This window comes from Histomonas meleagridis (genome assembly GCF_020186115.1).
Source record: "Histomonas meleagridis strain 2922-C6/04-10x chromosome Unknown contig_51, whole genome shotgun sequence".
Classification (NCBI taxonomy): Eukaryota; Parabasalia; order Tritrichomonadida; family Dientamoebidae; genus Histomonas; species Histomonas meleagridis.
Window position 1 is genome coordinate 1,630,325 of NW_027150894.1, and position 14,046 is coordinate 1,644,370.

At 29.1% G+C, this 14,046-nt stretch overlaps 3 protein-coding genes across 3 annotated transcripts; all 3 read right to left on the reverse strand.

Annotated features, from left to right (window-relative positions):
- Positions 1-4,217: 4,217 nt before the first annotated feature.
- Positions 4,218-6,374, reverse strand: GO595_007361 (putative alpha-actinin; the record flags this gene model as incomplete). The annotated part of the gene is made up of 1 exon (XM_067920817.1): positions 4,218-6,374. The coding sequence occupies one exon, from the start codon at positions 6,372-6,374 to the stop codon at positions 4,218-4,220; it is 2,157 nt and encodes a 718-aa protein (XP_067772880.1).
- Positions 6,375-10,147: 3,773 nt separating this feature from the next.
- Positions 10,148-10,714, reverse strand: GO595_007362 (dCTP deaminase; the record flags this gene model as incomplete). The annotated part of the gene is made up of 1 exon (XM_067920818.1): positions 10,148-10,714. One exon carries the CDS (start codon positions 10,712-10,714, stop codon positions 10,148-10,150), a length of 567 nt encoding a protein of 188 aa, XP_067772881.1.
- Positions 10,715-12,581: 1,867 nt separating this feature from the next.
- Positions 12,582-13,829, reverse strand: GO595_007363 (Legume-like lectin family protein; the record flags this gene model as incomplete). Its single annotated transcript, XM_067920819.1, has 1 exon — positions 12,582-13,829. The coding sequence occupies one exon, from the start codon at positions 13,827-13,829 to the stop codon at positions 12,582-12,584; it is 1,248 nt and encodes a 415-aa protein (XP_067772882.1).
- Positions 13,830-14,046: the final 217 nt, after the last annotated feature.

Below are 14,046 nucleotides of genomic sequence, written 5' to 3' on the forward strand. Positions count from 1 at the left end.
ATAGGTTCAAATTGCTTTTGAAAAGTTAACGAAATTTATTCCTTCCTCTCTGATAGTTGATTATGTTTTAATGTAAGTGAATGTTTATACACATATTTTATATGAACTAATTTTAGAACATATTGAAGGATGTGGATTCAAACATTTTCCTTATTTCAACTTGTTCAATTATAATTTTTTTAACACATAGAATTCAATATTAAATCCATAAAAACCTCTAAATTCTAATTATATATTTAATGTTGTAGATTATATATAAAATAACATGTTATTGGCAATTTCAATCCATAAAAAATATATAAATATTTATAATTTGTTAAATGTTTAAATTAAAGAAAATATTTTAGAAAAAATTGAAGATCTATAGTTCTTCTTTTGTGATCTGGGAAACTTAATACACTTTTTCAATAAATTATTATTGACTTAAACCGCACATATCATCTGGAAGAACATGCGAAAACGCAAAACAAATATAAGCAAAAAAGAAAAAATATTTCCCCAAAACATAAAACTAGAATTATTCTCTAAGCTTGAACAAATAATAATGAATCTAACAGAAGAAAATATAAATTTGTCAGCTAAACATACAATAAAATTATTTGATTTTAATTTACCATATTCATTTCATCTTGTTATAAGTAATTTAATTTATTATGCATTTTTATCACAAAGAAATAAGTGTACTACGTATTTTAAATTTTTAGAAATAATTCAAAAGAAAGAAGAGGAAAAAATTAATTCTAAATACAATATTATTGAAATATTCCTTAATTATATCATAAAAAATAATTCTCAAGAAGCTCTATATCTAATTGAGCAAATGATTCGACAAAATTTAATTAATGCAAACATTACAAAGATAATTCCTTCAAAATATTTTGCTCATTACAAAACTACAACTGAAAACAAAGAATGGTTATGTGGTGATCGATTTTGTTCAACTTTTGTAAAAAATTATGACCAACTTTCAAAGAATGATTTTGAACTTCATAAAAAATATGTTAAAAAAGGACATAATCCGAATGAAATTGCAAAAATAATTCGAAATGATAAAATAGAAAAACTTCAAGAAATATCATCACAAAATGATTTTGACTTTAATCAAATAATTGTACCATCACTTTATGAAAGATGTTCATTTATTAACAATCGGAATGTTACATTAATTGATTATGCAGCATTTTTTTCTTCAGTTAAATGTTTTAAATATTTACTTATGAATCAAGCAAATGTAAATAATACAGGTAAATATGCAATTGCAGGTGGAAATGAAGAAATTGTTCATTTATGTGAACAAAATGGTTCATCATTTATAGGGTCTTATGAAATAGCAATTAAATCTCACCGAAATGATATTTTTCTTTATCTTTATGAAAATAAAATGGATAATTTGTGTGAGGAACATGATACAAAACCTCATAAAAATTATCTGAAATATGAAGATTTAATAAAATTTTGTGTTATGAGTGGAAATTATGAAATCCTATCATTTTTAGAAGGAGAAGGAACTAAAATCAATGAATCTATCATCAAAAAATCAGCAGAAATAGGTAATATATATCTACTCATGTATTTTCTTCATAATAACAAGAAAATACCAAAAAATATTTTAATTTATTCTATTAAATCAGAGAATGCTGAAGTTGTGGAATATATCATTCTTAAACATAGAAAAGAAATCAATTTTAATTCTGTAAATATTTTTTGTAAAATTTCAATGCTTTCATACAATATTTGATAATGATTAATTAAGTTATTTAGAACACCTTTGATATATGTTGCTGAAAAAGGTTACACAGAAATAGTTAAATTACTTATTAAACAAAAAGAAATTGATATTAATGCTAAAGATATTTATTTGTTTTCTTTGAGATTTATTTTAATAATTTTATATTTCAAAATAATATTTAAAAATTATTTAAATTATTTAGAACAGCACTTATTTATGCATCTAAAAATGGTCATACAGAAATAGTTAAATTACTTCTTGAGCAAAAAGGAATTGATATTAATGCGAAAGATAAAATTAATTTGTTTTATTAGGTATTTATTATAATAATTTGATATTTCAAAACAATATTTAGAAATTATTTAAAATATTATGGACAGCACTTATTTGGGCATCTTCAAAAGGTCATACAGAAATAGTTAAATTACTTCTTGAGCAAAAAGGAATTGATATTAATGCTAAAGATATTGATTTGTTTTATTTGAAATTTATTTTAAAAATTTTATATTTCAAAATAATATTTGGAAATTATTTTAATTATTTAAAACAGCACTTATGCTTGCTACTTCATGGAAACGCATAGATATAGTCAAATTACTTCTTGAACAAAAAAGAATTGATATTAATACTAAAGATATTTTATTCCTTGACCTAAAATTTATTTTAATGATATAATATTTCAAAATAATTTTTGGAAATTACAAAAAATATTTAAAACAGCACTTATTTTTGCATCTAGAGATGGTAATTTAGATATAGTTAAATTGCTTTTGGAACATAAAAGAATTGCTTTAAATGTTATAGATGATTTTTATTTACTATAATCGATATTATTCAGAGTTGCTTTGGGTTTTAAGCCAAAATTTAAAGTTTTATTATATAATTTGAAACACCATTAATTTGGGCCTCAAAAAATGGTCATAAAGAAATTGTTAAAATACTTATTGAAAAAGAAGGAACTAATATTAATGCCAAAAATTTTTGAATGTTTTGTTCAAGGTTTAAATTAATTAAAATGGATTTCTTAATAATGTTTGGAAAATATTCATATTGTTTCAAACAGCACTTATAAAGGCATCTTCAAGTGGATACATTGAAATAGCCAAATTACTTTTAGGAAAAGAAGGAATTGATGTTAATGCTAAAGATATTATTTCTATATTTTGTTTAGAATTTATTTATACAATTGGATGTGTTATATGTGTATTTGGGATTTGTTTAAAATACTTGAAACAGCAATTGTGTTTGCAGCTAAAAATGGTCACACAGAAATCGTTAAATTACTTCTTGAACAAAAAGGAATTGAAATTAATGCTAAAGATGAATTTTTGTTGTTTTATTTGATATTTATTATTATAATTTGATGTTTTAAGATAATATTTGGAATTTACTTAAAATATTTTGTACAGCACTCTTGAAAGCATTGAGAAATGGTTGTACAAAAATAGTTAAATTACTTCTTGAACAAAAAGGAATTGATATAAATGCTAAAGATATTTATTTGTTTTATTTGATATTTATTATTATAATTTGATGTTTTAAGATAATATTTGGAAATTATTTAAATTATTTAGAACAGCACTTATGTTAGCATCTTATAATGGTTATACAGAAATTGTTAAATTACTTATTGAACAAAAAGGAATTGATATAAATGCTAAAGATATTTATTTGTTTTATTTGAAATTTATTTTAATAATTTTATATATCAAAATAATATTTGGAAATTATTTAAAATATTTGGTACAGCACTTATGAAAGCATCTGAAAAAGGTCATACAGAAATAGTTAAATTACTTCTTGAACAAGAAGGAATTGATATTAATGATAAAGATAAAATAAATTTAAATAATTTGAAATTTTAAAATAATATTTGGAAATAATTTAAATTATTCAGAACAGCACTTATGTTTGCATCTAGAAATGGTTATACAGAAATATTTAAATTACTTCTTGAACAAGAAGGAATTGATATTAATGTAAAAGATATTTATTCGTTTTATTTTAATTTTATTTTTATTTTTTTAGACTTCAAAACAATGGATCATTTACACAACCGCAGACCAATTCTAAAAACAGATTACCATTTGGGAGGTGTCTGGAAAAATATTTTGTTCAAATTTGTGAAATAGTTAGACATTGATAATAAGAAACACTTAAATAAGTAACATTTACATATGATGAACCAATCATTGATAATAAATATGAATATATAATTGAACTTTTGTTTTCCGTTTTTGTTTTAACACGAGATGAAGTAATAGCAAATGTACGCGATTTAGTCAATGTATTACTTTGTGTATATGTATCACTTCCTTCAACAGTATCATTTTGTTACTGTCATACCACAAAATGTTGAACTTTTATATGAATTTTGTGTCAGAACATATTTGATACAAGAAAATATGGAAAATATTAAACTTTGAAATAAATAACTTTCCTTTGTTGAAATATTCCAAATAAAACAAAATGCAAAAATGGGAATTGTTTATGCGTAAAGGTTTGCAACCCATGAAGCAAAGTCGTATCCACCATCGACTTCTTGAAGTTCGGACTTGAGGAATTCGACGTCTTCTGGTGAGAAGAAGCGTTGAAGTTGTGCCTCGGTGACGACTGGGTTATTTTGTGCGATAGCGCGGAATGCCTCTTCAGTTGTTTCCTTTGTTTCTGCCTTAGAGAAGCGGTCGAGCATGAACTTGACGTAGTTGTCGAAGTCGAGGGTTTCAGCACCGCCTGTGTACTTGTTGATGATATCCTTGCATTCATCATCGGTAGCTGGTTCACCGAGTGCTGTCAAGCATGCGTTAAGTTCGTAGTACTGAAGTGTGTTAGAGTTATCAGAGTCGAATGACTTGAATGTCTCACGGAATTCGGCGAGTTGCTCTTCTGGGATTTCGAGACCTTTAGCGGCAGCAATAGCGCTGTCGATGGCTGCGATGAGTGTGTTGATGTGTGCAAGAATTTGGTCGAACATGTCGACGATTGAGTCTGGTGTATATTCGGCATCAAGTTGAAGATCATTTTGTTCGAGCTCTTCGTATGGTGCATTGAGCTCTGAGACGGAGCCCTTCTTTTCTTCGACTTCATGTGACATTTGGATAAGTTTCTCACGCTTCTCTTCGTTTTCGCCATCAACGCCATTGACTTGTTCTTCGAGTTTCTTGGACTCTTCAACCTTCTCGTTGGCGAGTTGGTTGTATGATTGGATCTTAGCATTACGTTCTTCTTCTTCCTTAAGGTTCTCGATGTTAAGTTCAAGGTGCTTGATGTGTGATGCAACTTGTTCTGCGTATGACTCAAGGAGTGTTGTTGAGTACTTGGCTCTTGTGTTAAGGTTTAACTTGTCTAATTCTTCATATGGTGCCTTAAGTTCTTCGATTTCGCCGCGGATTCCGGTTTCCTTCTCCTTAAGTTGTTCAAGAACTGCTAATTGTTCTTCAACGGAGCCGGAAATGGAGTCGATTTCGCCGTGGACATCTTGGCATTTTTGAACAAGTTCTGTGCACTTAGTATCATATGCATTGATGAGGTCAAGTTCTGCTTGCTTAAGTTCTTCCTTAAGGCTCTTGGTTTGGTTGGCTGCTGTTTCATCAAGTTCGTTGAGTTTGTTGGTGAGGACTTCTGGTTCGAGACCTTCTGGTGCAACTGGTTCTGGACGGCCAGTTGTCTTGCACTTTGTGCCTAATGATGCCCATGTACGGAGTGCCTTAGCACGAAGTTCGACGATGTTTGGACGAACATTACGTGTGTACTTAAGAACATCAATAAGTTTGGCCTTGATGCCAACAACAGTCTTTTCATAATCACTGTTGAGTAATGAGTCAGATGCGGATTGCATGGCATCAATGGCTGCACGTGCTTCTTCGGCATATGTGTTCTTAAGATCGGCGATTTCCTTTTGGATGCCAATTGTACGCTTAAGCTTTTCGGCTTGTTGTTCAACCTTTGATTCTCCAGCAAAGAAGTGGAAGAATTCGGCAACTTGTGTAACAACAGATTTTTCATCTGGAATAACATCAACAAGATCTTCTGGATCAAGGTAGACTGTAAGTCCGATTTCATTGCATGCCTTGAATGCTTGTTCACAGTTGTTTGTGTGGTTGGATTGGTCAAGGGCGTTGTAGTCTAATAAGTTTGGACGGAACTTGTTGATTAAAGCGCAGAAGGCAAGACCTGATGACCATGAGTTTGTGAAGTTGGTGATGTTAACACCATCATAGCCTTGTGTGTTCTTTTGGCACCAGATAAGAAGTGCAGAACGTGCTGTGGCTTCTTCAACAGAGATATCTTCGATGGCGAACTTGTTGATGCAAGACCATGTAAGACCTAATGTAAGCTTTGTGTTCTTGTCAACGATATCATCTGGGCTGATGTTAACGAGTTTGATGCCCTTCTTGTTGGTGATGTAATCAATGGCCATACCAACATTTTCGATCATGTGATACCTGTTCTTGCATTCCTTGTGCCATTTGCCAGTGATTGGTTCCTTACCAATAATTTCGAGAAGTTGGATAAGCTTGACACCATCAGCAAATTCATCAAGAACGCTCTCGAACTTGATTCCCTTTGTAGCAAGGTGTTTAGCGCACCAACGTGAGAAAACTTTGATTTGTGTCTTTTCCCAGCCTTTATCAAGAATTGTCATGATAAAAAATGAACCGAATATAACCACCAGACAATGTCCGCAAATGATAACCACTTTTCATAGAAATTTCTATCGTGAAACGATCAAATGAGACAATGTGAAGTGAAGTGGTTTGTGTTGTCAAATCACCTGACATGGATTAAAAAATGCCTCAATGATCTTTCTGGTTAAATATGAAATCAACATTACACCACATAAAGATGACGCGTTAAAGTTTACGTTTATTTTTGAACCCAAAATACTATTATTTAGTTAACAACATTCGTGATACATTTAAGGATAAGTGAATAAATTTTTTGGCAAATAGATGGAATTGCTATGATAAGGTTGTGGAACAAATTAAAACATGTTTTCTTACACATCTTATTCTGATTAAACAGCTTAAGAGGCCATTTATAACTTTTCTTTGCCAAAACAGTCAAAAAGCTGAAACAATAACATAAACTTTACAAAAGCCATCAAATGCTTATTGAAAAAGTTCTCATTTTTTTCTGCCAGTTTTCAAATTTCAATAAATTTTGTAACTTTTAGGATTTAAACATTTTAATCATATTTTATTAATCATTTCGCATATCATCTATTATCATGCTACGTATATTTCTTTTATAAAAGTTACTGATTATTCATAAATTATTATTTAATTTTTATTTATTTAACATACATATTTAGCTGAAAATTTGTGCAAAACAATTGTTTTCATGAATTTTTTTGCACACATCTTCTAAAAAACAATAAAAATCATTATTTTTCTTTTGCAAAAGTAACTCGAACATTTGGTCCAAATTTAAATCAAATTTACATTCACAAACTTCTTCAATTCTTTGATATATTTGAACAAAATTTTGGGGATAAAGCAAAGCAATTACTGCCAAAGTTTTACCTCCATCCGTTAATATTAATTTTGGTTTCTTTATAATATTTTGCCATAAGAACAATGAAATTCTCGAAAACTTTGGTTCTAACTCACTTAAAATTTTATTATTTCTACTTATTATAAGAAAATCACAAAAATTGATCAGAACAGAAAAAACATTATTAAGATAAAATTCATTGTTAATAAAGAAACAAATAAAATTCATCATAAACATCATGAATTCATGGCCCATTTCATTTAAGTGTCGTTTAGTTAATGAATTAAATAATGAAATTATTGATAAAGTTGGATTTGGATATTGTGATAAAACATTAAATTGTAAAGTACTCAATACGGTGTAAAGTTGTTGAATCAAATTCAATAAAATCGGATCTTCATAAATTTGGAAAACTTTAAACATTACATAGTCATTATCAAGTAATTTAGATAATAAATCGGAAATTCTACGAATCAATTTAATTTTATATTCAAAATCTATTGATTCATTATAAGATTTAAATGATTGAAATACAAATTTAGAAATTTCTTTAAATAAAATTATTCCATTTGGAGAATTTTCTTCAAATGATATATTTTTCCTATTAAGAAATGAAAAAAGCATTTTAATTGTTGCATAAATTATATTTGGATCCAAGTTTTGATAAATAAAATTTAATATATTTGGAATTAAATATTCAGAAAATATTAAAAAATCTTTTGTTTCACAAATTCCGTATTTACAAATACTTTCTAAGTCTTTAATAAATATATATAAATTACAATTTTCTGAGAATGTGCTTAAAAATTTTTCTGTGTGGTAAAACTTATATGAAGCCATAAATAAGAAGCCGATAAATTCTTCTCTTGCCTTTTTATTTAATCCCATAAATAAAAATCGTTCTTCTGAATGGTTTAAGATTAAGTCCATCAAAGTTTCATTCGATGGGAATACCTTATGAAGATTTTTGATCGCATATTGAATTATAAGCGGTTTATCATAAAAAGTTATAACCGATATTAAATTCCTTTCAAATAATTCATTTGACATTTCAAAATTGCTAGAAAAGTGCGTTAACCGAAAAGTTGAAATGAATTTAAGTACTGAAATCTCAAGTGAAAAATTTTCTATTTTTTGTTCAATGAAATTTTTTGTTAATCGAATAATTCTTATTGCATCATTAAATAAAGGTTCCCAATATTCCGAAATAGTATCGTCAATTGAAGATGATGGCTCAAGTATTAATAACATTGATATAAAATTCAAATATAAAGAAAGTTCAATTTGATCATTTGTTTCATTAAATAAAGACATTATCATTGATATCAAAGAAGGAACGATTTGTATTAATCCTTTAACAGGAGATAAGTCCAAATCATCCAAAAATATAAAAACGTCTTCTAAATCGATGTTACGAATAATTTGTAACAAAAGTTCGATATAACTTTTAGTTAATGTTTCATAATTTTCATACAGAAACACCTTCACTTCAGTATCTCCCGATTTCATCATCGAAAATGATATACAACCCCAAAAGTTTATTAAATTTTGTAATGTTTCTTTGTTTTCATATAACATTTGAGCATTCGAAAATAATGAAATTGTCCAATTAAAACATTCTTTTATAAATGGAATAAAAAATTGATATTTATTTATTTCATTGTGTGTTAACCTCTTCGAAAATTGTAACAAAATATTCGATTTTAATTCGATTTCTTTTTGGTTCTGAAAAAAGATAATTGAATCTGTTATAAATTGTTCATAAACCAAATCTTTGCAAGGTGGAACTCCACGTTCAAATGATGAATTAGAAGTCATTACAAAACATTGGATACATTTTAGTGACATTTTATGTTCTGTTTTTGTATAAATATTAAAATATAAATTTAAGTTTGTTGGATCCGAAATGAATTGTCGCATTTGTGGTAAATGTGCAATTTCGTTTTCTTTTTGGTTATATGATAAACATGAAAGTGATAATTGTAACGATAAATCTAAAAAAGCCGAATTAGTTAATAAAAAATCTTTGGAAATATTGTAACATGTTGGTAAAAATTTATTTCCAAAAGTATTGAAGTTTGTTGAAAATTCACTCGGAGCGCTTGAAAACATTTGTATGGTGTATATTAGAAGATTGAGTCCGAGTGCTTGGTGATTTAAATCGGGATTTTTTAAAAATTGTGATGTTAAATTAAAAACTGCTTTGGTTTCGTCTGATTTCCAAAAGGTAACAATAATGACACCAAAAGTTGATGAAAGTGAACGAATGGTTGGTGGGTTAAAAGAATGTGTGTCCAAAACTTGAAGACACCAATTTGCAATTTGAAGAGCATAATTTAATTCCCACGTAATACAAAATTGTTGAGTTAATTTTAAAAGTGTTGATGATAAAAATAATTGATATACATCATTCGGATTTCTTTCAAGATAAGATTGACATATTGGAAAACTTGATGGATTTGTTTCAAAATCATGAATTCTTGATAAGATTTCTTCATTAGCTGGATTAGAGATTAATTCTTGAAGTTCTTCAAAGGAAATGCTATTCATTTACTTGAAGTGATTCCAAAATGTTCTTTTTAAAAAGAACGTTTATAAAAATAGTGACCGTTAAGAAGCGGTTTTGACAAAACCTCATGGGTTCATCTTCAAGTAAAGCAGAAGAAACTATGCTTCTAGATATTCTTATACCAAAAGCTTTCAGAACATGCGTGGATGATTTATCGACAGAGCATCTCACAGATTCCGAAAAAACAAAAATAAAGAAATTTGTTTATCGTTTTGTTGAAACATATTATGAATCAAAACAAACTGTCGGAGAGCAAATGCTACTTTCAGATTATTCAGATTTCTTGTACTAAACAATTATTATTATTATTTTTTCGAAATTTTCAATACAAAAATCAGTGGTTTTCTTTTTATTTAAAGTTTTTGGTTACTCCAACTTCCGTTGTATGTGTATTCACCTTCTGCTCTGATGAAAACAAATTGACATACTTTAACACCAGGCTTAAGTATAAGAGGTCTTGGGCTAAGATTGCAAATTTCAAGTACTTGCCTATTATTAATTCCTGGTGCCATTAAACTTGCTGTGAAATGAATAAGAAGTCCTAATCTAGCCATTCTACTTCTTCCTTCTAATAGTCCACACATATTTGGTGGCAACTTTACAGTTTCTTTTGTGATTCCAAGACATGATGTAAATGGTTTCAACAAAAATCCTTCACCATCTTCAACATGTACAAGTTTTGTGATTTTCTCACTTCTATAATCAACATCAGCTTCAAGTGTTATTGGCGTTTCATCTTCAAGAAAGATACGAAATTCATTCCCTAAAGTAAGATCGACACTTGCAGGTCCAACATTTTCAAGTTTGAAAGGTTCGCTTATCTCTATATTGCCCTTTTTTATTTCTTCAATTATGGCATCATGTGTGAGCACACAACCAATGTTACATAACGTAGAAGCATCAGAAGATCGTACTTGCATCCAAGTACGAGTTTTTCTTTACTTATATGGCCAGCCATCCATTTTCAATTACCGCTTGACCATCACAAACCGTTGTTGTAACGCTCGAACGTTAAAAATGAAAAAAGTCAAATGAATATACCACTTGCTTCAATTGATTATATATCTAATTGTATCTTCAGAATTTCGGTTAATTCACCCTATTATATATTTACTATGATGGTAATTTTAGGGCCAACAGTTGGATATTTTGATCAATTGAGGAAAATGATTATCAATAAATCTCCATTTATGTTTAATAAACATACAGCACTCATTCAAATGCTATCCAACTTATTGAGGTTTATATATTGGCAATTTGAACCATATATTTTTTATTTGCTTTGTCAATCAATATGCGTATTTTCATTGCAACTTATTCTTTCTTTTTTATCTTTTCACTATATGGATCCAGGAGAAATATTTGACAATGAACCATTTATTTATAATCCTTTAGGATACAGAATTCCAATACAAAGCGGTTCAGAAAAACATTATAATTTTTTCTACATATATAAAGCAACAACAGCAATGCAGTTTTTTCTGTCGTTGTGTTTATATTTCTGTATAATTTTATTGATCTTCCAGATTGGAAGTGCAATCATCGGATACAAAAATATGGCTACTGTTACAATCCTGCTCTCCAACATCATTGATTCATTCACGTCTCTTCCACAATTTGTTCAAATTGTATGGTATAGAGAAATCGAAAATGTTTCTTCTGTTCTTGTTGCTCAATTCCTTGCAGGCGACATTATGAAACTATGTATGTACATACTTGGTCACGCAGCATGGCCATTCAAGTTTGGTGCATCTTTGCAAACATGTTTAGATACAATATTATTAATTTCTTATGTCAGGCAAAAATGCTTTGCTCAGCCAACGAATCAACAAAGCCGAAGAAATTCTATGCAAGAGGAAATTCTTCCAAAATGAATACGTTTAATAGATTTATAAATATTTTCTATCTACGAACTATTTTTTTTTTTCAAATTGAACTTATGATAATAAGTTAGTTGCTTCATTCATTAGATAAGCTTGAGCGAAGAAATGCTTCAAAAGGAAACTTTTGTTTTTTGTGTGGAACAAAAAAACTAAATTCGCTTTTTCAGTACTTTACGTAATTTATAAAATGTGCGATTGCTTCAAATCAAATGCCCAACTTGAAGACGTTGATAAATCTCAAATGATTGAATACTCAAGGCAATTATTTGATTTATTCAAGGATGATGTGTACGTAACAATTTTTGATCCAGAATGGAAACCAATTTGGCAATCAGCTTCATCAGAAAATTTTTCACAAGAATTCCAAAGACAAATTGAAGATGTGGGAAGGTTAATTGCTAGCAGTGAAGAGTCTATCCTTCAACTCAATTCAGGATGGCGAGTTGACGAATTAACTTCTTTTCGTTTAACTTGTCATTCAAGTCGAATTTTTGTTTATATCCTACAGCAAACATATAGGCTTGTAGTAATCAACAAATATTCATCACATGATAATATTGAAGAGGATACAAATTTTGATCAAACCATAAAGTCACTTTGTCACAGTGTTTCAAATTCTATCTATGCTTGCTCACAAAGCGATAAAACTGTTTAGACTTTATAATAAGCTTGCGGAAATTTATGTTTTTCTTATAATCCCATAATTTCTTCATTTTTATTAGTAAAATCTCTATAAGTTATCTTTTGATTAAAAAAGCTTTCTAAATGATGTTAAGAAAGTTTTTTGTTTTGGAAGATTTCTTCGCTTTTTTTAACGTTCAAACAGTGTCACTTTTGAATAACACTAACAATGCAAATGACAAAAAAAATTTTATAAACATTAGTAATAATTCAAACAGTTTAATTATTCATGTTTCTTGAAGTTGAGCGTTTTCTTTCTTTTCACAAAGAAGAATGCAACGTAACAAGCAAGTTCAATGAATGAAATCATATACAAAAATGTCGGAACAAACGACGATTTCATTTCTTTAGATCTGCTTTTTGCTTCATCTGTTAAGTTATCATAGTCTTTAATTCTGTTATAAAATGACATCAATGTATTAATTGAATCATTTTTAGAGTTCGATAACGCGTCCATTGCGCATTGCGATATTGAGTCCATTTTATCTTTGACAATGTTTTTAAGATTTTTTAAGTCATCTTGAATTTCGGTGAATGATCGAGATCGCTTTTCCATTTTATGTTCAGTCCTCATCAAACTAACAGTTAGCGTTGCGTGTACAAGCCTCTGTAAGTCTTTAGTTGTTAAAGAATCTTTTAACCGACTTCTAATTTCAAGAAGAAGATCTCGAATTTCTTGCCCAGAATAATTGTTTTTCCCAGATTGGTCTAGTTTATATGAAGCCTTTTCCATTTCATTGATTATGCGCTCCGCAAGTGGGAGAACAGGGTGTGAAATTGGCTTTAAAAGTTTTCTAAGTTTACGACGGTTTGCATCGTCCATTTCGGTTTTATTGAATTTTTCTGTGTGATTTGGGGGGATCCTTGTCAAAAAGTGGAATAGCTCTGATTCGCCAATGCCTTCTTGGCTCTCAGCAAAAAATGAGAAGTAATTTGCATTTGGAATGGTTGCTTCGATTGGATCACCACATTGGGTAAAGTCTGAACCTCGGTCATCTAATGCATAACATGTTATTGTATTATCTTTGTATGTTATGCGAACTGTGACGTTTTGAGAGTAAACCTGGCAGAGGTTTCGGTGAATTTGATTGTCGTCGTTAAGATAATGAAATGCTATTTTTAGTTTCATATTATCTATTCTTGTAATGTTGAAAGAAATTTGATTAAAAGATGTTGCATTGGTGTGGATATAATAAGGACAGAAATTGTCTGAGATTATAAAGGATAAGGAACCTTTTGAAACTTCAGCACGGAACTCAGATAACCAATCATTAGAAGTAGTGGGTAAGCGCTGGCATATACCGCTGTTTTGTTTTTTATAATCTGATGCAAAATGAATAGAACTCTTGAGATTTGTTGCCACACCAACAAGAGACCAAAACCCCAGTTCATTTGAATTTGATAACGTTATTGGAGGAAAGATGTCAAATGATCCTTCTAATGAAAAACATAAGAAAAGGAATGTTCCCATATAAAAGAAATGTTATGTGAAATAGCTGAATTCTATTTTGTCCTTTGTGATTTGATAATCAAGATAAAACGGGTAAAATATTGTTAAGACGACGCAATTTCAACCTTTCATTAGTCATTTTGATTTTCAATATGATAAATGAGAAGTCACTTAATTTATGTTTATGCACATAAAGTTTCCAGATAAATAACAATTGTTTCCATAGTCATAGCAATAA